We start from the raw sequence: 24,728 nt of genomic DNA, 5'->3' as shown, positions 1-24,728 counted from the left end.
CAGAGTCATTCAAGCTTTCTCACAATCATCGCGTCACCATGTGCTGATTTTGACAAAATGATATCTGCAGACTTCCTGCTTATGGAAGCAGAAGATCTTTGTTGGATCGTGCTATCCTATGCCCATCTCTTTAAGCTCGAAAGTCGGCCATTAGGCCAGACCACAGTTGTTAAGCATAACATCCACACTGGCGATGCTAACCCCTTCACCGGCGCCCTTATCATGTTTCTGCCACGGAACGTGACATTATCCAAGAAGAAATCGAGAAAATGCTGGCCAAGGACATCATCGAACTGTTCCCTAGTCCATGAGCATCTTCTGTTGTTCCAGTCAAGAAAAAGGACAACACCTGGCGATTTTGTGTTGATTATCAACACCTCAACAAGATAACGAAGAAAGGTGTTTCTCCCTTGCCCTGCATAGACGACGCACTTGACTGTCTTCACTGTGACCAATATTTCTCGTCTATTGACTTTCGCTCAGGCTATTGGCAGATTGCTGTTCATCTACTGGACTGTGAAAAAACTGCATTTGTAACTCCGGGTGGCCTCTCTCTATCATTTTAAAGTCATGCCTTTCGGTCTTTGCGATGCGCCGGCCACATCGAGCGCATGATCGATTCGCTTCTTGTGGCTTCAAGTGGTCAACCTGCTTGTGCTACCTTGACGATGCCACTGTTTTTTCACCAACATTCGACAGCCATTTTCAGTGCCTCTCCACCATTCTAAAGGTATTCCGCAATGCTGGCTTCCAGCTCAACTCCTCAAAATGCTGTTTCAGACGTCATGAAATAAATGTACTCGGCCATCTCGGCAACACATGGGTGTCCATCCCAATCATGAAAATGTTTGCACCGTGAAAACCTTGTTTGGCTAAAGACATACAAAGCTTCATTGGATTGTGCTCCCAGTTCCGCCAATTCATCCGTAATTTCGCCGATATTGCGCGTCCTCTTACTATGCTCCTCAATAAGGATCTTGCTTTTACGCGGAGACTTGTCCCAAGCTGCTGCCTTTTTGGCACTTATTGATGCCCTCACAACTTCTCCTATGTTACAGTGGAATCTCGATGATACGAATCTCACGGGGTCACGGAAAATATTCGTATTAGCCGAAATTCGTATCATCCAAACAATTAAATTAGCTAAATTAAAGAGTGAGAGGTGAATTCACTCAGGCACACATACGTAAAAAGCATTTATTTCTTGAAGGAAAAGTCTCCGATGTCCTGCTTCTTTTTCTTTGTCAGGTCAATTAGCAGACTTTGTTCAAATCCATAAAAACGCGTGCACGTGTCGTCGCTGATTTCATCCGCGGCCATAGCACGCCTCAGAACTTCGAGCGCATGCAGCGTTTCAGCCGCCGGTGGTGGTCCTTCGCCGTCGCCCACGTCATAGACAAGAACGCGGCTAGAAGCACAGCATCACTCTGTCCGATGGCACACGGAAAAGGAGGAAAAGCACAAAAGCAACAAAAGTGCCACCGCTTCAAACTCTTCGCGCCCAGTCGCGGCCTCCGCGCTGTCCGGTGCCACGTCCGCGCCTCCGCACCAAAAGAGAGTGGGAGACATCGCGTAATGCGCGCTGTTCTCTTTCACTGCCATCGGTGGGGCTCGCGGTCGCGTCCGTCCGTGCGCTGGAATGGTGCCAACTGTGGCCTCTTCTCCGCGCAGCGGCGCAACCTCCTCCGCTCCTTAGCAACCGGCGCGCCGGTCGGGGGCGCAGCTGCGCATAGCAACTGTGACGTCACACAGTAGCGGTAGAACGAGCGCGCGGGCGTCGGCGGTGGCAGCAGCACCGCCGCTCCTTCGTCAGACGTCTCGCTGCAGTCGAGGGAGACCCGTAGCTCCGAAGCGGCCCAGTGATTGCGCGCCAAGCGGTTCTGGAAGCGGCAGCGCATGCCGGCTTCCCCCAACATGAAACGCCAGAAGAACAAGGAGCGAATGCGCGTGCGACGAATGAACATGTCACCAGATGCGAAAGCAAGGGAGGCAGAACGGAAACGCCAACAGCGACTGATTAGATCGCCGGGTACTAAAGGCAGTGAAGCAGAACGCAAGCGGCAGCAGCGACAGGCGATATCGCCGAACACCAAAGCGAATGAATTGGAGCGCAGACGGCAGCAGTGACCGGCCATTTCACCGAACAGTAAAGCCAGGGAAGCGGAGCGCAGAGGCAGCAGCGTCTGGCCTTCGCCAAGCACACTTTCAAATTTCCAAAGTGTCTTCGGTAATATTCGTATCAACCGATGCGGGTCGTAAATTGATTCATAACAACCGTTCTCTAGCACATTGAAAAGTAATGGGGTTGACCGAGACCACAGAAAAATTCGTATCATCCAGAAATTCGTATTAGCCGTGATCGTATCATCGAGATTCCACTGTAGCGCATTTTGATCCGACCCCACCAACAGAAGTTCCGTACAGATGCCAGCGGCCATGGAATCGGCACTGTTCTCACTCAGTGTCAGTGCGGACATGACTGTGTTATTGCGTATGCTAGCCGCATGCTGTCCGCACCGGAGAATTCCTCAATAACAGAACGAGAGTGACTTGCTCTTGTTCGGCATGTCACCAAATTTTGTACCTACCTGTTTGGCCGCACCTTTACCATCGTAACTAATCACCATGCCCTCTGTTGGCTTTCTTTGCTGAAAGACTCTACAGACCGCCTTGGTCGTTGGGCTCTCCACCTCCATGAATACTCGTTTTTGGTAGTGCGCAAGTCCGGCCAGCTTTACCAAGATGCCAGTTGCCTGTCATGGCATCCCATGGATTCCCCTGACATCACCAAACAAGACACCGACGCCTGCGACTTGTCTATCTCGGACCTCCTTAATATAGGGGACGAACAACACCGAGACTCGACTTTATGTTCTATCATCAACAATCTTAGCTCTGCTGCACCTGACCCTTCACTCCACTTGTTCTGCCTTCACGATAGCACTTTATATCGCCACAATGTGCATGCAGATGGCCCTGAATGCCTTCTCGTCGTGCCTGCCCATCTATGGTCAGCTGTCCTCCGCCAACTTCACGTGAAGATGAGCCAACCACTGGTCGCCTTGGTTTCACCCGCACTCATGATCGTGTCAAGCGTTGTTTCTTCCGGCCTGGTCTCTACCACTCCCTGCAACCATATGTCACTAGCTGCGACCAATGCCAACACTGCAAGTGACCAGCTATGCTTCCAGCTGGTCTGCATCATCCTATCAACACCCCCATTGAACCATTCTTTCGTGTTGGGCTTGAGCTTCTTGGTCCCTTCCCAACCTCCACATCGGGCAACAAGTGGGTCACTGTCGCGACCGACTATGCGACGCGATATGCCATTACCCACCCCTTCCCAACCAGCTGTACTACGGTCGCCGACTTTCTTCTCTATGACATCATCTTGTATCATGGTGCTCCTCAACAGCTTCTGACCAACCAAGGCCGGTACTTTTTGTGTCGTGTCATCGAGGACATCCTTCGTACATACTTTACCTGCCACAAGCTCACAACCGCTTATCACCCGCAAACGAATGGACTTAGCACCTTTTGCCTGCAACTTGCCCAGGCATGACACCACTGGCTACTCACCGTTTTATCTTCTCTACGGACGCGAACCTTTTCTGCCTCTCGATACTTTACTTCCCACTGCTCTAAGTTCATCCACTACGTATGTTTGTGATGCCATAGCGCACACCAATACAGCTTACCAGATCACTCGTGAATGGCTCACAGTGTTCCAGGCTTCCCAAAAAGCCCCGTATGACCGTCACCTTAGAGGAATTTGTTACTCCCCAGGTTCCCTCATCCTAGTGTGGTCTCTGTGCTGTATCGGTCTCTCTGAAAAGCTATTATCCTGCTACGATGGTCCTTAGGGTGTTACGTCAAGCCACCGACGTTACATACGAAATTAAAGCAGTCATCAAGCTAGCGCGGTCTATGCGACCACACTCTGCTATTGTGCACGTTGTGAGACCTAAGCCATACGTGACGGCCTCCTCTGGTCTGTCCTAACAAGCATCGGGTCGGCAATCTCGCCTGGGGGGGTTGTGCCACGAGACAGCAAAGGGGCTGCTGCTACTGTCGGTCGGATGACGATGACAGCGACGAAGTGGCCAGAGGCACACAATAGTCCTGCATCTGTCGCTGTTGCTAGGGGCTGTTGTTAACTATGTAGGTAGTAAAAATTTGTAAATACATGCTATTCCCGTAACAATATTGAATCTTGTTTGAAATATTGATGCTATTCGTGAAGTCATCATTATGTCCTCAAATACTTTGCGCACCCGGTACAGTAAAAGCTCGTTAATTCGAACCGCAAGGGGAAGCCGCTTCAGTTCGAATTAACGAAAGTTCGAACTAACGAAAGTGAAGGGAAGCAACAGTACACTGCGAGTTGGAAGCAGTAGGGCATGTGAGAAATTTGGCGTGTCAGAAAGTGATCAAGTCGAAGCTCTGGGTCCGACTGTGCCACACCACCGATGTCCACCAGAAACGAACGTTAGCCGAGGCTTAACACCATCACAATGAATTGCGACAGCCGATACCTCCTAAGCTGAAAACAGAGGTGCACAACTGATGAAGACTGCCGAGACAAAGACGCTGAACGTGTGAAGGTGGCGAAATCCCTGATTCGTTGGTTCTTGATTGCAAGCGCAGCTGCGACGTACTTGATTCGCTGTGTTTTGGCACTTGCCGTGCCATCTCCGCACAACATTAGCAGCTGTACAAGATTTGCAAAGCCTCCGAGATTCGCAAGGGGCAAGAAGTCTCGGAGGTTACGTAGAACAGAGAGGCGGCAACCGCCGCTGCCTTTTGGCTGACCCCGCGTCGGTTAGATTTTTTTCCGATTTTGCCTTCTCTTGACGTTCTCTCCGTTTCGGAGGCAATACAGCCTTGTGTGTAGGCAGTAGGCGCGTTTCTCTGGCCGTGTGCCAGGCGAGCGTAGTTCGAATTATCCGTGAGGGAACCTTCTCGCGTTCGAATTAACGAACTTTTTTATACATAGACTTCTGTGGAGCTTGGCCGGACCAAATCGTACAGTTCGAATTATCCATAAATTCGAATTATTGAAGTTCAAATTACCGAGCTTTCACTGTATTTCTAGTGCTGTTGGAATGCTCATGAAATAAAATGCAGCTGCGATTGAATGTTTTAGTCTTTTTGCTTGGTACATTGTTGCATTCAGCCTTTACCTTTTGTTGAATTATGTTACACATATCAAATAATGTATGCATTTTCCTTACTTTTGACATTTATATGTTTCTTTGATAATGATTTGCATATGAACGCTTCTCTATGATGTTTTTCATTTCATGTGCCAAGCCAATTGTGAATTGGTGGTGCTTCTGGAATTTGACCACTGATGCCTCTTTCATATTCTAGTCCATCTTACTGGAACACCAGTGCCATTGACTAAAAAGCAGCTTTGAGAGGATGTGTATTGTGTGTAAGGGAAGAGAACTTTGTCTCGAACGTTTTCAAACAGGAGAATGCACTGTTTTATGCAGACCCTTCACTGGTGCATGAGCTCCCAAAGCGAGTGTTTGCACCTTTGGGTGACCGTGGCTTGACTCTGTGCGATTACATCTTCCATGGGGATGCAGCTTGTGACTCTCTTGAGGCCCTTCAAGAACTGCTCGGCCTTGATGTCTCTGCAGGAGACATTGAGCTTGACACAGAGCACTCACCAGGTGTGCATTTCTTATTTGTCTAAACATTTTTACCATTATTCTTGTGCTGTGTGACTTTTATAGCACACTGCGTAGCTCTAACAATGTGTGGATTTTGAATTCTAATGTAAATCTCATTTATTCAGTGTGCATTCTTTATCTCCTTTGATGATGGGCAGCAATACGTGTCATCTTTGCTTGTTTTATTGCCAGAAAGCAACCAGCAGGTTATAGATGGCGTTGAGACAGCAGAAATTATTACAGAGGCCACAGAACAGCTTTCACGTGGACGCAACATGCTCAGTAAGTGCTTTGGCTGCTTTTCTGCTATATGTTGTGTTGTCTTGTAAACATTAAGCAAAAAAAAAAAGAAAAGAAATGCAGAGGTTTCTTTGCGACCATGTGAAGTCTTACAACCTACTCAATAAATGGATAGTGTCATGTTATGTTAACTTGGGATTGGCAGAACAATCGAGTGTGTGCAGTGCACTGAAAATTTAAATGAAAACTTCAAAGTACATTTAGTTTACTTAACAGAGAGAAAGAGAGAGACAGAAAAAAGGGTGCTTAACAGATAAATCAGTAATTCTCTATAGGCTGCATTCTTCGAAAGCTTTTGTTTCACAATCTTCAATTGTGTTGCAGTTACTATAGGCATTTATGACTAGAAGTGCTTCTAAAGGGTTCTGTATATGGTAAAGCCTTGTTAATTTATACCCTCCTAATAATAAATTCTGGTTTAAATATAGTCGCGATGAATCTTATGCCCTATTGCCATTGAACCTAATATACTGGCGGACAGCTTAAGCTGTAGTCTCTTAATGCATGCCAAATTCTTAGTGTGCAGTGTTTACTTCATTTTTTGACACGTACATGCGTGGAATCGCTGAAATGCTATGTGTGCAGACCATAGATAGCGAAATTGCAGCACACGGACCTTTCTTGGACTGCAGTCATACCTGATAGTGTCAAAAAAACATGGTAGCCATGATCCTAGCAATGGTAGCCAAAACATGGTAGCCATGGCTTTTCTTGCTCCCATAGCTTTTAGCGCTTCCATGTTGTCGTCATGGGTGATGACATGGATGATGGCCCTTCCGTATCCAACGCAGCTTGTGTGTTGACCATCATGAGGGCATTTGCTGAGAAGTAGGGCCTGATGGAGAAACTGGCTTGCAGCCTTGTCGAGTTTGAGAATACCGCCGTTGCTGCAAAGCCGCCGCAGTGTCAAGTGAAAATCACTCATTATTTTGCTGCCAGCTTGCAAATAAAACTTGTCTGCATGTCTTTGAGTGAGAATTAACCATGTTTTTTTGGTTGGTAAGTCTATAGCTGCTGATCTGCCATTGTTGGTTAATTAGAACATCACTTACTGTGTACTTGATCCATGTTCCCCGCCAACTGCATATTAATGAGGCTTTACTGTAGCTACTCCATGTGATTGCATTCAGATGTTCAGTAATGTGATTGGCCCAGGCCACTTTGAAGCAGCAAATAAACCTTTTGGTGCAATTACCAGGCACACATTTTCCCACACAAATATTTACTCTAGCTAGAGCAGTATTGCCATGTTCTCCAATGAGAATCAGTACATCATGCACATGCATACACATGTCTAGGATATCCCAGAGGATGAAGTACACTTATTGCTGTTCATTTTCCCGTGGAGGTCATTCAATCCTGCGACTCCAGGCTTTCAATGCAAACACGTGCCCAATACAGTTAATATTGGCACATATTTAAAGGGCCCCTCACCAGGCCAGATAGCAAATTTTGGTTATACCCTGGAAGTTGTTACATGCCCTCTGAGGAGTGTTCTATGACAATATTTTTTTTTCAAATTAGTTAATTAATACTAGCAGAGATTGAAATACTTGAAGTGGCGCGAACCCATGATTTCAGGAGGCGAGCGTCACCGCCAACATAGACACTCTCTCCACTTGCCCCGTCTATCCCCCGCAAGCGAAATCCCTTCCCTGGGTTCTTTCATATTGTAGGATCCTGTGACAACTACGTCATGGGCCCCGCCTTCTTTTACAGTGTAAGCTGTTATGGGCTCATTCCAATAGCCATTTCAGTTGGCAATGTTTTTCGCCACCGGTGTCTGTCGCAGCTATCGCCGGGAATGAAAAAAGAAAAAAGAAAAAAAAGAAGCCAGTTCCTGCCAGGATCGAAGAACCCGTGCCCGGTACACGGGAGTCAGCTACTCTACCACCAAGCCATGCCTGCCGCATAGTGTCGATATGTGCACACTTTGCATTGTAGTTGCATATTACACCAGGTGGCATGCCATGTAGCAGTTGTATAGGGAGCGGTATAAGGTAGATAAAGGTCTTGAGGAAGAAAAAGAAGATTATAGAGATGTATAAAAATTTCTATAATGGAAAATATGTATGGCATACCTTAGTAAATCAATCAGGCTAGGTGACTGTTCATCACTGCTCCATTTCACAGGAGATGCCAATAAATCGTCATTGTCATCATCACCACCATCATCATCATTGGCATTGTATCGTTATGGTGTACTGGAATAAGGCAGTGCATAGTCCGCAGGCGAAAATATCTCTCTTTTTGCAATGACAACCTGGGGTGCTGGAGCACTCTGGTCTACTGCAGCAGCATCTATCCCTTGTTAGATATGGAGCTGTTTCCTGCGATTACTTCGAGTTCCCCAAACCACTTCGAGTCGCAGCACAGCTAATTGAGGAATGCCGAAGCAGGAAAGCACATTCCAGAGGAGCGGCCGAGCAAACAAGTTTAAGGCAACAAGTTCACGTGCCAACAAGTTCGTGCGCCGCCGGGATTAGCAGGTGGGCCTCGGACAATGGAGCATGAGCAGCCCTCCCCTTCTCCTCGTTAGAAGTGCATTGCCAGTCTGCGAGGCAAGACCACAGAGAGCCGCCAGGTGTGACACCGCGACACGGGCGCCTACCATTGGCTGAAAGTGGCGTCATCGGAGCGGACTCTCCCATTGGTCAAACATGACGTGACTTACAGTGCTCGAAGGGTTTATAAGAAGCCTTCCAGAGAGACCTGAGCATTCTGGGACAGTCCCTGATTCCCTGATTCACCTCTCTCGAACTTCTTGCCGCGGGCCGCAGCGTCCGAGTTGCTGCTGGCCCGTAATGACTGTACCAATGTTACTTGTCGCTCACCTCCCTGTACATAATGTAGAATAAACACTCCCAAGTTTTGGGTTCTCATCCCGACGTCCCGTCCCACAACCCCTACACCCTGCAGGCTGAAGTCATTGCTGGCAAGCGGAGCCATAATGGTACAATACAAGGCCTCCGGGATCAGCATTTATGGTTGTCGCGGAGGTCACGCATGTCTGTATGGAGCTCGCCGATTCATTGCTGCAGTTTTGCTGCCATGTTCGCACCTTTTATGTGCACGGCAAGCGTAGGGTTTGTAAAATTAATTTTTTTGTGTGTGGATTGTGGCTCCTGCGCGAAGATTAGAACAACTCCGGGCTTCTTCAGATTGGGCACGTTGGGAACATTGGCTGTATTCCTTTCTTTAGGTGCCCTTTTGCGGGACGAAATTTCGAAACGATGGTAGCTGCATTTGTTGCCATGCATTACCTTGTTTTTCTTCAGTGAAACCTGGTGACCGCTTTTCTGGCTGATGCAGCATGAAAGGAATCCCATGCAACCCATCAGGCACTAGTGCAAGTGCTCCTTCCAGGCTTCTCATCCTCGTGTGTTTCGACATACTTTGATAACCAAAAGATATGCAGGCATACCGAACGGAAAAAAAGGAATAGGTAGTGGTATAAGGAAGATAGAGAAGGTTTCAGGAAGGAAGGTTAAGGGGATGCATACCAAAATGCTATGCTGAAAAACATGTATAGCATACCTGATTAAATCAAGCTGGCTAGGTGACTGTTTGTCACCGTCCCATATCAAAGGGAATGCCAATAAGTTATCATCATCAACAGGACGACTAGACATGGAGCGAACCGCGCCCCTCTTTGGCTTTTCAGTTTGTGCGCGGAAAGTAAATAGAGGAGTGGATATGTGTGAGGAAGTGAAAGGGTTGGCATTATCTTCTGCAGTCTTGCAGGAGCACGGCTCAGCGTAAAAAAGGCTGCAGAAAGTAAACGCTGCAGCCAACTGCTTTTTCCGAAACTGGACAGGGTCGCCAAAAATTGTGCGACGGTCGAGGCTGCAGGTACATCTTGCGTTCGCCCATCGCGTGTGCGACCTTCAATCTGCGAGGCTAGCCTTGAGCTGTGTTTCGCTAATTCAGTTCGGAGGAATTGTCCACAGCATGAGCTTTCACCATTCTTTCCAGCAAATACAAACTCTTACACGTTGGCAGTGCTTGCCGGCTGATTGCCTGCGAAACCAAGCTTTGCTTCACGCACTCTGCTGTCAGTTCAGCCTGTGTGCAGGATCAAATGCCGGCTAGGCCTAACCAGTGTGGCCTGTCTAGAGCCGAAGACCAAAGTTGTGGTTTGGTGCGAAGTAAACGAAACATGTTGCAGTGGCTGTACGGCACTTTAGAAGCGGATGAACCACCTCGACAACAAAAATGGTGGTGCGGGCAACACTCAAATGGCAGCAATTCATTCACAGTCACCATATTTTGGCATCGGGCACTTGCGGATCTGTCTGAGAAATCCGAGACAACGTACTAGACCGTAAAGGGTACGAAATTTCGGTCACCGTTCTACATTGGTTCTGTGGATTTGGTGGTGATACTGCGGTGAAGGCCAAATAATCGAACATGCCCGAAAAATTAGTCGGCAACTTGCTTTATTTCAGTTTTATTTTGCCTGCTCCATGCAAAGACTGCGGGTCCTTGGATGTTAACCTTTCTTCACTTCACTTCACTTTATTACCTTAAAAACCCCATTGGAGGGGTATTACATAAGGGATGGTTAATAAAATAAACATTAGAAACGGGCGTTCATTTTGAGATATGGGTGACAACAGCTTCAGTAAAGGCAGATGGGCTTGTGATGGCTGCGATGGTGTGTGGAAGGCCGTTCCAGTTCCTTGATGCTCGAATAAAAAATGATGCTTGAAAAGTGGTGGTCCGGGCAAGTGCACGTGCAACTTTCCACTCAAGTTTAAACGGGTGCAAATATCCTGGTCATGTTTTAATTCTTGTATAGTTGCAGCTGCTTCCATCCACGTTTTGCAAATGTACAGCCTTTAAAAAAAATTGTTTTGGTTGTAGTGTGGATACTCGAGACTATATTGTGTGCTGTCTCCCCATATTCACCTGAACCCATTATTCCACGGTGTAAAAGATTTGGAAGTGTTTGGTCATGCCCATATTAATTTAGCCAAGCTCTGTGATCGAGGATTGGCACATATAGTAAAGGTGCAACTCAAAAGCACAGCTGTTATCTAGCAGAAATCCAGCTCGTCATTCTGGTAAAAAGACGCACACCTACTGTCAGGATATGGCTTTGCAAGAGCCAAGATACGTATTTGAACACAGCAACTTGCAGGTGCATGGCTGTCGATACCTGCAGCACAGTCTCGTGACAACCAGCTCGGATATCGATGAAAGCATTTCCATGGCCCATTGTCTTTCGCTGGCTGACATCTGCAGATGTGTACCCTTGTTGATAACACAGGTGGTTATGACGAGACAGTGCTTTAGGCATCAATGGCCACACACTCGCACGTTTCTGTTAACATATATGAGCTATTGCCTAGTGGCAGACAACTTGGACTAGTTGATGAATGTTCATACATTAAAAAGACGAGGACAAATAGCATGATTGTGTATCTACCTTTCTTCATCCATGTCTCTTTAGTGCTGTTTGGTCAAGTATGGTCGTCTGTAGTTTTATTTTAATTCAGTGTGAGATGGCTACGGAAGCCATTCGCAAGCAAAGTAAAAGGCACTTGAATTTGTACCCACGTGCTAGCGTCAGACTTGCTCGCTGTCGCAGTACGTTTTGTTGCGGGCCATAGGTGTGCTCAGCATGTGTCATGCTGTTGCCACACTCGTAGCCTTCTCCATCCAGTTTTACGTGTGTAGGTTGTGGGGTTCAGGCCAATGTGCTCAATACCGGCTAGTTAAGGCCTAAGAAGACCTTAACCTTAGAGCTCATCCCCACTCTGCAGCGCACACAAAGGGGTGCCGTGCCAGGTTTGCTTACTCACCAGCAAGGCGTAGAGACTTCACCCGTGTTACAAACGAAAGGAGGTTTATTTCCTGTTAAGTACAAAAGATGCATACCATACAGGAGTTACAGCATTAGGGTAGCAGTCGCAGACTGCGGGTGAAAGCTCTGTGTAAGTCCGCCGAGCCACACCAAGTGGGCCACCTTGCTTGCCCAGAGGGGCACGGAACCAAGGGGCCCGCACATCCCACAGCCAAGAGCACTGAAGGTGAACCTTCCAGGCGAAGGTGCCCATGTACCTCGGATGCTAAAAAAAAGAGATGTCGAACCTCTTCGGGTACTGTTAATACGCGCTGTGCACTGTGTAATGTGGGCCATGTACGCAAGCAGCAAGCTCTACATCATGCCGGTGGGGAACATACGCTATCCAAAATAAGGCTGGAATGGAGTGTCCCCAGTGACCATGTAGATGACAGGGGTCCAAGGGTTCTCACAAGGTGCATGCAAGTTCACCCAAGATGGCTGCGAGCACTTGATTTGCACATCTTGAACAGTGCGGCTTTCTTGTGTACTTCACATAAAATACAAGTGAATCCTTCACGAAAACAAAAACTGGTTGATGCTGTACATATGCCCTTGGTCTTAGATTAGCGTGGCTGACACAATGGTGGTCGTGACCTAATACGGTGTAATTATATTTGTGCGCTGTCGGCATGTGAAGCTTTGTGCAAGCTTGTATGTTTTCATGTGCTGACAGCCAATTGTACATGGACGCAACTCACAGTACGCGGCAGGGCATGCGTTTCGATGCTGGTAACGGCATTTGAGAAATGTTGAGGCACACTTCTTTGTAGCCTAGCTATCAGTGATTCAGGCAATTGCGATGGGCAGTGGTATCTTTTTCACTTGTGGCCTGAACGGTACTCATACTTACAAACATGGTAAGCTGCATCTGTCCTGCAGTGACAACTGAATGGCCAACTTTGGTTTTGCTTCTCTGAAGAAAAAAAAAAGCTTAGTGCAGCCTTGGTGCATACTATGCAATTCCTGCCCAAATGTAGCAAGTTTCACCTCTTGGTGTAGTAATCACATCACTGCATACTGTGAATGTTACAAGATTGTTTTGAAAAATGACTTTATTTTTCAGTTCCAATTGCGAGTGCAGCCATTGCTGCTCTTGGTGCCGGTATTTCCTACTTGCTGCTCCAGGACTGAGTCAGTGCACAGCAAAAGTTTATGGCTGACTGTCTGTGTTCCATCATCCTTACAAGTGGCTGATGTACAGAATTAAAATACTCCCAAAATGTTGTCTGTGTACATTTGCACAGTTCTTGTGAAAACACTGCAGTATCATGTTTCACTTATGTTGCTATGCTTGGCATAAAAGAGTTTAAAACCTGCTTTGAACTGCATTTAGCAAACTGGTAAAAATGGAGTCGTTGCAAATTCAGTGCTCTATACTCAGTCACTTAAATTATCAGTTGGATTTAATGTCCCAAAGCAGAATGAGATGTAATGAAGGGTTTAAAGGTTTGTTTAGTGTGTGCCGAAAGTTCTGTAGACAGACATTTTCGCACTTCAGAATGCAGCCAGGAATGTAATACTCTGCAGCAGAACACCATAGCCACAGCAATAGGTCTTTTTGAATGCAAACAGCCAGGTCCTTAACCCTTTACTGCAAAATTTTTTGTTTCCTCATGTTATTCATGGAGTTACAGGGAAGCATAACAGTAGCACTACTCACGGAAACCAAGATTTCTCTAGTTTGAATTTGCGGAGGGGGTATGCTGTGTATTTGCAACAACATGCAACTAAAGAAGTTGAAGGTGAAAGATAGACTTGATGCGATCAATACTCATTTATTTGCATCTGACAATTATTGGTGCACTCATGTTTTAGTGTGGAACAAGCAATCGTTCTTGCTTGTGCAGCACAGGTGGTTCCCACAGTTTGAGCAGTATTGCAGATTCCTGTGCATCCAGGAAATAATGGAGCGTTTTCACGTTACCGTCAAAATTGAGAACATGGACGCACAGACGTGAGGGTACACCTGTGACGAGACACGGTAGCGTGCGGATGCACCACATCATTTTGTGGGGGAAAAAGAAGGGGATGGGGAGGGGGGAATTGAACCAACCAGAAAGCATCTTCTACTGAATTGAAACAGACTTGCACTTGGGGTTGTCAGCACTCCAGGAAAGGTTGCTGCCTTCACTATCGGAACAAACTATACCGAGATAATGTTTTTTTTTTTAATCTACAGAGTCTTGAGGATGTGTAGCTTAGCGCAAAACATTTTTGTTGCGCTTTTTCTTATGGAGAGCAAAACTTAGCAGCGGGTGCGTGCAGCTCCGCCAAGTTTATTTTGGCAGAAGATGCGAAGGGTAAGCACTGATGGCAGCACAAGGCAGTGCGTGTTTCGGATGAATATTGCGGAAATGCAACATGTACAGGGAGCTCCAAATCGACTTTGCTTGTTTTTACTGTGGTTCATCGGAATGTTGTGTAAATGCAACAAGGTGCAGTAAACCCAGAACAGATTGTGGACAAGGTGCAAGAAGCAGCATTCTTATTACATCTATTGCAGGGCAATGCTAAGCAGCAATAAATGACTTCACACAAAGCACATACATATTGCAAACTTTATTTTGAATGCTCTCAAAAACAAATAAATGTGATGTTTGGAGGTTAAAAAGAACAAGCCAAACAGGCAATGGGGATACGAGAGCTAAAAGTTTTGTGTGTGCTAACTGCAAACTTTTTTTTTTTTACTATATATGCTTAGACAAAATGTCAAATGATAGATGCATTGAAAGACTGTGGTACATTAATGACAAGAAATGGGCTTAAAAACGCATTACTGCGCTGATCACAGACAGGTAGTGGTAATGGAGATTTAATTGTACACTCTCATTACAAAATACAAAACACGACTTGGTGGAAATCAACACATCACTTCAGTGCTCGAGTGGTCGGGAGAGAGTTTGGGCAACAGTTAACTTCGCCTTAACTGCCACTGAAGTAGCAGTGCTGGGTCTTTGATCCTTGCTGAACCCAGCAAAAACAGGGTTTTCAAGAAGCTGTGCAGCTGTAGGCCGATCAGCAGGGTTTTCTCTCAGCAGGGAACGTATTACCGCAGCTTCTTGTCGGCTATGAATCTGCTGCGACAGAGATGGAGCAAAACTATCAGCACGACTTGCAAGATCATGCAAGAGGTATTGGCAGACAGATGAGATCATGACAAGTAATACAGCATCAACAGCCTGCTTCTCCTAGAACATGGGATAAGAACAAAAATGTGGCAGTTTTGCCCAAAGGGTGAAGCACTGACAGCAATGGCAAGGTGTAGCGTTGCACTAGGTCTGTTGTTTGGGGCCTCTACTGCGGTCAGCCACGTAGATGTTTCTCCGCGGTCCAGGACGTTCTGAATTTCTGCAGTCCAACCGAATGTCCTGTTAAATTTGTATACTTCCCTTTTTTGTGCGCGCTTTTCAATTATCCATTCTTCATACTATTATGCTATCATTTTATAACACGCAATTTCACCTTTCAACAGCACCTTACTCTGTAGCAACCCTGAAAGTTTATTTCTGGTTATAACTTAAAATAATTAATCATTTCTTGACCAATATCCCCCATATTGGGTATGAGCCTCGAGTTGGATGAGCAACGATGCCGACTCCTTGAACAGTGTTTGAACTGTACGCGGGTATGACATATTGGTTAGATGCTGCACATAATGCAACTTCTGCCAGGTAGAAGGAACAGCGCCCTGGCAGTTATGAAACTGCGCATGGAGAATTCTTAATGGTGTTCTATTCCAGCTGCTAAGGCAAGAGTCCATGGCCTAATGGTTACAGCATGGGGCTAAAGTGCTTGAAGTCTTTTGTTCGAATGTGGCCATTGGACGACTTTATGCTTATTTATTTTAAAGATATATATGTATATTCGCCTAAAGTGTCCATATAATTGTCATCACAATAATATATACACCTTTGAGCGTAAAAAACTGTTGCTGCATAATACTCAGACAGGTTTAATGTGGAGGTGGCTTCAGACATCCCCAGAGACTGCTAAGGTGCCATTCGTAAAGCATTTCTATAATAAAAAGAGAGAAGTAGGCCATTCATGGAAAGAACAGTTTCCCACGGTACTATAATGCAACTATTACTAAATTTGCATCCTCTTAAGTACAAGGGCCAAAAGTGGAGAAAGAGCAAGTAAGAGCTAATAAGTGCTTTTTCTTCCTTTTCTATACTCGATATGCATTGGTAGCAACAGTGCAACTACACTATAAACAATACTTTTATTGGTGCATAAAGTGCACTTCATGATGAAAATAAATCCATGATACATGCACTGAACCAAAACATACCATGTGCCTTAAAGGGGTACTGTGTCCCAAATTATGCATGTGTTTTATTCCTCGTTTGCTTACTACAGGACGTCACAATGCCTCCAGCACCAGTGAATGCACCAAAATCGGAGCGTTTGATGTGCCTCTAAAATTGGTTTCTGCATCGACAGTAGCATCTTTCATCAATAATTTTCGGCAGCGGATGCAAGGCAAAGCACGTGACTTATGCTGCTCGCTTAGATTGGTTGCGCTTGAAGTGTCATGGCCTAGAACACAGTAGCAAAACTGAACGATGAAACTAAGTCTCTACTACGGGAACTTGTGCCCCTAAAAGCAAGTGATGTTCAAAGCACAATGATAGCAATGAATACAGTCGGCGTTTGTTGAAAATCTCATCTGCGAGTCAGGCGCCTCGGCTTTTATACATGACTCATCGAAGGTTCCAGCGTGATTGCTGGTGTTTGCGTACCTTCCAGAAAGTACCACACAATTTGTGTTGCATATACAATCTGATTACACAGCAGATAGAATCAATAATAACATTCAAGCAAGTCTTAAAATAATGCCGGCGCATCTTGCATTGAGTGATAACATTAAGATGTTAGCGGGTGAAATGCAATCCCCGGAAAAAGGATAGGTAAGTACACGTGTCAATATAATGACGACATTAAAAATAAACATTGAACTTCCGCTTTTTAAATATATGAAGAGGACACACATTTGTGCAATACAAATTAATTTTGTTTGCAACTAACAATAGATGTGCTGTCCAACAGTCTACGCTCAGAATATAATGTAAAAATAAGCATTTGCACTATGTTTGTTGTATGAGCCACAACCTACTAGAACTCCAGACCTGCACAGATAACCGACTTCTATGGGAGCCACCGTCTGCGCCCACCCTCGTTTAACTGTTGGCCACTGGCATCCCTTTCACGACCTGTTTGTCTTTGTACTAGTGGCGGGCAGCCTAAATGACATGCTAAACAGAAAAGGGGCAAGACTAGTCCAGCATTTGGTGAAGGATGTTGATGACTTGCCCAAAATGACCCTTCAGATGTCGAGTGTAGTGTGCACGGTGATGGAGGTACCTTTACACGACACTAACACACAAAGAGCGGTTGCGGTCGCTAATGAGGCTATATGGAGAGTGAGCTGAGAGAAAGGTTTCAAGGTTGTGGAAGGAAACAGTTAAGTGAGAAAGTGTGGTTTTCAATGAGACGGAATCCACTTCAATCACGGGCTCGGAAGCGAAGTGGCATGGCGACTTGCTGGTCGTGCAATTGCTTGTTTGAGGGGCCCATGAGTGCTCGTGAGGCCAGGGTATGTAGTAATGAAGACGGTCTCCTAGGGGAACCTTTGACTAGCATTACACCGGCAATAAGAGAGAGAGAGAGGAAGAAAAAAAGAAAAAGAGAGCTCACTGTGCAATATGCTACATAAACATGCAGGGCAGCAGAAGAAAGAAAAGTGTTTACAGATTCACCCTTTCAGGGTCAATGACGTAAATATATGGCGCCGCGAACAAGTCCAACATGGTTGATGCCGTATATTTACGCTGCAGTCCATGCATTTAAAAAGCGTGCCAATTCCCTAATTTTTTCTTTCCTGGCATGTGCTGCCACTATGTGGGAATACAGGGAATTTTTTTCTCGCGCCTCCTCCTCTCGGTTTTCGTTGCATTGTTTTAGAGCTAGTTGGCTCCGGCACGTTGGCTCCGGCACGCTCACACATTGCCGTGCGCGTGGGCAGGTGGCGGTTTGGGTTTTGTTCTGCGGGCCATTTCGGCTTGCGCTCGCAAAACTGATGGCTATGTCATTACTAATCGTTCAAAGGGCGGCTGCCTGTTTCTCGCTAGTCTAGTGCTCACAGGGGTGAGCATAGAAACGATGCCGCCGTGCATACTTTTCCTTTTCTCTTGATTTGGGAGACTTGCGATATCCCATTGCCTCTGGTTGGCGATAAGGTGAAGATTAACAGAAGTTTGTCACATGTTTTGCTTTTTTGACGGGCACACAACCACACAGTTTCCTTGGGTGCCTTCACCTACGCAGTTCGGTTAGGCTATGGATGTAAATATTAGTGTAAGAGCAGGAACATTTGAAACTTGCGAAATATTCTCGTGTGCACATATTCTAAGCCTTGAACTATAACAATGCATCAAATTTTTAATGATAAGTTTATTTCCTTTATTTTATTGTTGTTATTCATGAATAAAGAGTAAACTTATACCAACGCAAAATACATTTTTCTCACTTTACGGTCACCCTAGAAAAATTAGGGTAAGTTTTTTTTCTAAATAAGTCCCTTAGAAGAATTGGAACCTGCAATAAAAGAAAGCAACCCTGGGCGGTCGTATATGGCGAAAAAAAATCCACCGTGAAAGGGTTAAGGAGCAATTAAGTAGAGAAGAAATAGGTGTGTGCGGTTACAGAAACACACCATAGAGACTTAGAAGATCCAGCAATAATTGAGAATTATGTTTGGGAAGGCTGCAACAGAACTAAATCAGAATGAAAGCTCATCAAAGGCATCAAAGAACCAAATGGAAAAAGAGCAAATTCAAAATGTCAAGCGCACCTTTGGTTATCAGGCACAATGATTGGCAAGAAAACTTGGCTGGGTGTAACATCTTCATGGACAGGAAAAAATTGCAAAGGGAAGAATCAAGAGTTAGTGGAATGCCTAAGTGCTGATATTAAGGGTGACATGAACGTCCACATAAAAGATCTAGATGGTTATACTGACAACAATGGGAAGTTAATGCTATATCTCCATGAGCAATGTAACCTCATTATTGTGAATATGAGGCTTAAATACGATGGGCAAATCTCATGGCAAGTTGGGAACAGACATCAATCGACCATTGACTGCTGTCTGATGACAAAAGGAATTTGTGAGTTGATAGAAATGGTCATTGACAAGGAAAGGTATAGCAATGTAGGGAGTGACCATAAACACATCATTTTGAAACTTCAATATGTAGTTGAGAAAGACAGCGAGGAGTGAAGAATAGCCAGTCCAAATATGAATGTTGCACAAATAACAAATATAGTCGCAAGAGTACAGAAAAAACTTGGCAAATGGCCAACAAAAAGTGGGAACATAGTGAGCTTCAAAGCTCAACGATGACAGAAATGAGAAAAGAGAAGCAACACTTACGTTGGAAAGGAAAAAGAAAACTGAAAAGCTAGTGGAATAGGGGAATACGGGGAATGATCGCCAAACAACAGAAAGCACCACAAGAGCATAGGCAGGCAAAAAAATTGCAGTTGCCATAGGATGAAGTAGCCGAAAATAGGAAACACGGTACAACCTTGTTGATACGTTCCCATTACGTACGTTTTCTCAGTGCCAACGTTCACAATCGAGAACACAAAAAATGACCCAAAAGAGAGACGCTCATTTTTTACCGCTTCATATGTTCCTGGAAAACTCGATTTTTCGGCACCAACGTTCAGCACATTGGCAAACTGCGATCGTATGATACGTTTTCTGGCCACTAGATCTCATGTAAACAAGAAAATGCGCGAGGCGCGCGCGCGATCGAGAACAGTATATAGTTGCCCACCGCAGCAGTTTCACCACAATACTCGCCCGCCCGTCTCACGTGAAAACACCACTGAGCACTCGGTTTCTCATTTCGGTACCAGCAAATCTCTGAGGTCGTCGCACGCAGCATTCAAAGCTATCACTGCCAATCCTATTGCGATAAGCATCTTCGCCTATCCGTGTAACAGCACGTGGTGCCGTCGGAAGCATAGCGCACGCTTTTAATAGGCGATAACCGAAACATGCCGCCGTTCCCTGCTGCAGACTGCGATAGTTAACGTTTTCTGGCTGCTAGATCCCATGTGAACAAGGTGTGAGGCACGCGTTTTCTTATTCCAGCAAATCGGTATATATTCCAGTACGGTATATAGCCGCCCAGCTCGTGTGAAAACGACGGCGCGCACAGTTTCTTATTCCAGCAAATATCCGCCTGGGTTGTCGCATGCCGCATTCACAGCTATTGCCGCCAAACCTACTGTGAAAAACATCTTCACCTTTCTGTTTTACAGTGCCATTGGTAGCGTACTGCATGCTTTTAGTAGGCAATAATCTAAATGGCTGCGCCTGCTGCAGGTGGCACGATATGGGTATTACGTGTCGCTTCGGCGGCATAGGGCCCCGTCCACCAACTCGATTTCGTTTCAGTTTGCCATCACCCTATTAGCAATAGGAAAACAACACAACGTGTCTCAGCCACTGGAGGATCACCAGCTTGATGCGCCTCGGCGTCTCGTGTCGCAACGATCCATGTAACACTTCGCATTACATCGATGTCAAAATTTTTTAGTTACTTCGGATCGTACATCTTCCCGGTTAACACAATTTTTTCTCATGTTTTTTTCCAAAACGTCAGAATGAGGTTTTACTGTATACCGGGAGAAGAAATTTATCGTTCAAATACTGGTTCAAGCAAAAAGAAAGGTGAAAGTGAACGTTGGTAGTCAGAAATACGTAAGAAAAAGAATACTGCACCTAGAATATTTTGGAAACAAAAGTGTGAAACAATACAACATATCCAGACCACGGCCGCTGGGACAAAAAAAAGTTGGAAGATGGTGTGATCCGCGGTGGCACAGCCAGCCGGGAACTGCTGTCTGGGGTCAGCACACAAAATGCACCAGGAATGCGCTTGAAACGCCGTAGCCCGACGCATCCCATCCCTGCCCGCTAGCGCCGTTCGGCCCAGCCAGTAGCCTAGAAAGCAACTACAGCTGTTACGTTCGCACCCATTGTAGCGTGCCTGATGCAGGAAGCCGCACCTTCCTTTTTTTTTTTTTTTCCCATCCAGCGGCCGTGCTTAGATGAAGATGGAAACAAACTGGAAGGGGTCGTGGCATTAAATTATATCCATAAAATAATAGCTGAATCATTTCAAGGCAATGGCAAGGTAATTTCTTTAAAAAAAAGAAAAAAAAAAGGAAAGGAGCATGAACGAGAACCAGAAGGATAAGGTGCCATTTGAGCTGGAAGAAAGCAAAAGAGAAAATTTCTAAGTGCACATGCTAGATGAGGCGCCCATTAGGCTGATTAATGAACTAGGACCAAAAAGTAAGCAGTAGCAGCAGTAGAAGAAAGCTTACAAGATAGGCGAATATCTGACAGTTGGTGACAAAGTAGAATTAATTTATAAAGGCAAGAGGGAAAAAGATAAGATTCACTCATATTGACTGTTGACAATTAAATCTCTAATATACAGGTTAGCAATGCAGGTGATTAAATTAACACTTCAAGCATGGGCAGAACATAATGGCATACTGGGACAACTGCAGTACGGCTTCAGAATTGGCAGATGTCTGGATGGTAACGTATTTGTCCTTACTCAGTGTACTGAAATATCTAACGAAAGGAGACCGTTATTATGTGGCTTTTTTTAGAGATTACCGGAGCATATCACAATGTAGACCGCAACATTTTGATGGGTATTCGTGAAGGGGAAGGTTTAGGCAACGACTGTGTGCAGCTTTTAAGGGAGATTTACCTACAAAATACTGTTTGTATTGAATAAGAAGGAATGAGGAGCGAGAAGTTGACATCAACAAGGGACTGAGGCAGGAGTGCCCTTTATCCCCACTGCTGTTTATGATGTACATGGTAAGGATGGAAAAGGCACTAGAGGAAAGTAATATCGGGTTTAATCTCTTTTACAAACGGGCAGCTACAGTAGTAGAGCAGCAGCTTCCAGGTTTGTTTCATGCAGACAACATTGTGTTGCTACCTAACAAGCAAAGTGATATACAACATCTGGCTAATATCTGTGGACAGGAAGGCGAAAATTTAGGTCTGAAATTTAGCGTTAAAAAAATCAGGTGTACGGTATTCAATGAAAACAGTGAACAGACAGTGTCAATACAGGGCCAGGAAATACCTCCGGTAAGAGAATACAAATACCTTGGTAAATGGATAAACGAAGGCAATAGATATATGCAAATACAGGAAAAAACAATAATAGCAAAGGGGAAGAGAAATGCGGCCACAATGAAACACAGAGTGCTATGGGGATACAATAAGTACGAGGTACTCCACGGTATGTGGAAAGGTGTAATGATTCCAGGACTTGCATTTGGAAATGCAGTTATTTACCTGAAGTCAGGGGTACAATCATGACTCTATGGCAACCAAAGGTCAGTGGAATACTTTGCATTGGGCGCTCACGGGAAGACTACAAACGGAGCTGTGTGGGGTGATATGGGCTGGACAAGTTTTGAAGTGAGGGAAGCTTAGAGAAAAACTGATTTTGAAGAACGACTCAGGAATGTGAAAGCAAATGGGTTGTGAGAGTGTTCAGGTATTTGCACAGGAAAAACATTGACTTACAGTGAAGGAAAAGATTAAGGAAGCTTACCAGCCAGTATGCGACCAGCGTAGTGAGCAACATGACAATAAAGAACATCAAACGCAAAGTCAGAGAGGCTGAGACAATCTCATGAATGGCAGCAATGGGGGGGGGGGGGGGGGGGAACCTGCTTTGAGTAACTACCTATGAAGAAAAAATGAAATCAGGAAAGAATGATTTTACGATAACTCAAAGGGAAGCTCCTTGCTTTTTGAAGCAAGATCAGGATGCCTTAGAATGTGTAGCTATAAAGCGAAGTATGCCATGGAAGAAGTATGTGCTTGTTGCAGTAAAGCTAGGGAAGTGATGAAACATGTTTTATTAGAATGTGAAGCTATCTACCCTGAGGTTGGTTTAGGCTCCTCTGGCCTCCTTGACACACTTGGGTTTAGGGATAGCAGGCAGAAAGTAAACATACAATATCTGCAGTAGAGATCAGTAGGAGGCAAATGTAGGTTTGGTGGCAGAAAAGTATGGAGACTTTTTAGTCTCCATACTTTGGAGGCATACATAATGGAGGCATACAAAACCAAAGTTCCCAGCAGTGTTTCATGAAGTGATGCTGGGAATTCTTTGTGTGTCTTTGTTGAAACAGAAAGGATGGACATTAGGCAAAATAAGAACAAGAGCTTGGTGGTGCAACCCACCACCCCGTTTCAAAGGGGTCGCTCATAGCATCCATTCATCTACCTGCTACTCTACGGTTGACTGGGGTGGCGTTGTAATTAGAATAGCGGCTGTTGTGTTGCGACGAATTGCTTACATGGTTGATGATTTTTGTGAACACAGTGACAGTGATGTTACAAGCCTTTGATCAGTCACTTGGCTGCAAAAGTTGATTGCCCAAACTTGAAAAATGTTGGTGCGTGTAGTCCGCTGCTCTCTAAAGAATGTTAAAAAGCCGCTCCTATTGCGTTTTTGCACACAGCAAACCACACAGCTCTTGCAAATTAAGTGTCGGTGTTTATAGAGTTTGTAAAGTCGCTTCACAGTTTCAGCGTTTAATTTGTAAAGTTAACTTCTGTGCTTTTTAGAAACTGGAAACCACCATATACATTCGAGGAAAGAACAATTACCATTATTTTAACTCTTGACAGTTACCCACGAGTATGTTGCAAGTTCACGAAGAGAATTATGCATACAGCTTCACTGCGTACGTATCTTTCGCACCACCGTTACGCTGTCGCCATACCATGCAGAAAAGCTAGCTTTGCAGTTTTTTGGAAATTTGTGACACAAGGCCTGCAGTGCAGCATGTTTTAAAGCATTGGGATGACTTTTGGAAACTTTCAACTCACCTACACGTCAAACAATACTGGAAAAAACGGTATGCTCACCTTTCCTTGAAACAAACTTGCGCACATCGGGCGCAGGAATTATTTGCGAAAGCTTATGCCAGGTCCTCTGCCTTAGATCACTACAGTACACAGCAATAAATAATAATGTCATCTTTGACATTAGGCTATCTGTAATGAACTCAAGCTAGTTTATTGTCTAACTTGAAGTTGACATGATTCCGTGCGATCACTTACGGAGATAGTTTCAATTTTGCAAGACTCAGCTGTCCTGGCACTGAACACCTCAAAGTATATAGCCTATAGTGCTCTTGACTGATAACAAGCTTGGCACAGCGTCAAAAACACTTATCGCGGGCCGCTTTCAGTGCCGAATCATGCAAAATATCGCGAAAGTGAAACTATACCCAAAAGATATCACCCAAGAATACTGCCCAAGGAAAGCTCTTTCCACATCATACAACGACGATAAGTGAAGAGAACTTATTTCCAAATTATGATTTCTTGAATCATGGTAGCATTTCTTCTACCATTCACCTCGCATTACATTTGCAGTCTTATTTTTTTTTTTTTTGCATGATTGGAAAGTAGACCCTTGCAGTTGTGGTAGTGTTACATTTGGATAAATAAGGTATGACTCTATTAAAAGAATTTTTTTTTCATTATCTTCTGGAGGAAAGAAAAGAAAAAGTTATGCTGTATGCTACCTGTACTCGTTTACCTTCCTTGCACGGCTCTTCCTAATCTGATCTCACTATTAAAACACAAAACATTCGCAAATTTTGTTTTTTTCTTTATATTTGTGAATTTATGCATTCACCACCAATACAAGAGTTTTGTGCCTGCCGAAATAGCACCACCAGTGTTGGAGCATATCGTGCAGGCAGACCATAGTGAAGAGGTTATAACTAGCGCCACTCTACCCGTATGTTCTGTCCCTAGA

General features: G+C 44.9%; 2 protein-coding genes across 8 annotated transcripts in view; one reads left to right on the top strand and one right to left on the bottom strand.

Annotated features, from left to right (window-relative positions):
• Positions 1 to 13,065, top strand: part of LOC135907721 (protein odr-4 homolog) — a 101,126-nt gene extending 88,061 nt beyond the window's left edge. For both annotated transcript variants that reach the window (XM_065439447.1, XM_065439448.1), the window contains 3 exons: positions 5,499 to 5,681; positions 5,874 to 5,963; positions 12,896 to 13,065. In XM_065439447.1, coding sequence (XP_065295519.1) covers positions 5,499 to 5,681; positions 5,874 to 5,963; positions 12,896 to 12,963 — 341 coding nt within the window. In that variant the 3' untranslated portion in view covers positions 12,964 to 13,065. The remainder of the gene's footprint in view (positions 1 to 5,498; positions 5,682 to 5,873; positions 5,964 to 12,895) is intronic.
• Positions 13,066 to 14,376: 1,311 nt separating this feature from the next.
• The window catches only part of LOC135907720 (serine/threonine-protein kinase 31-like), a 326,396-nt gene continuing 316,044 nt past the window's right edge, over positions 14,377 to 24,728 (bottom strand). For 4 of the 6 annotated variants that reach the window (XM_065439440.1, XM_065439442.1, XM_065439445.1 and 1 more), the window contains one exon: positions 14,377 to 14,909. In XM_065439440.1, coding sequence (XP_065295512.1) covers positions 14,706 to 14,909 — 204 coding nt within the window. In that variant the 3' untranslated portion in view covers positions 14,377 to 14,705. The remainder of the gene's footprint in view (positions 14,910 to 24,728) is intronic. The other 2 variants (XM_065439441.1, XM_065439444.1) reach the window with 1 other exon arrangement.

This window comes from Dermacentor albipictus, chromosome 1 (assembly GCF_038994185.2).
Source record: "Dermacentor albipictus isolate Rhodes 1998 colony chromosome 1, USDA_Dalb.pri_finalv2, whole genome shotgun sequence".
Classification (NCBI taxonomy): Eukaryota; Metazoa; Arthropoda; class Arachnida; order Ixodida; family Ixodidae; genus Dermacentor; species Dermacentor albipictus.
The sequence above is the reverse complement of the archived record's forward strand: the minus strand, read 5'-3'. Positions and strand labels throughout refer to the sequence as shown.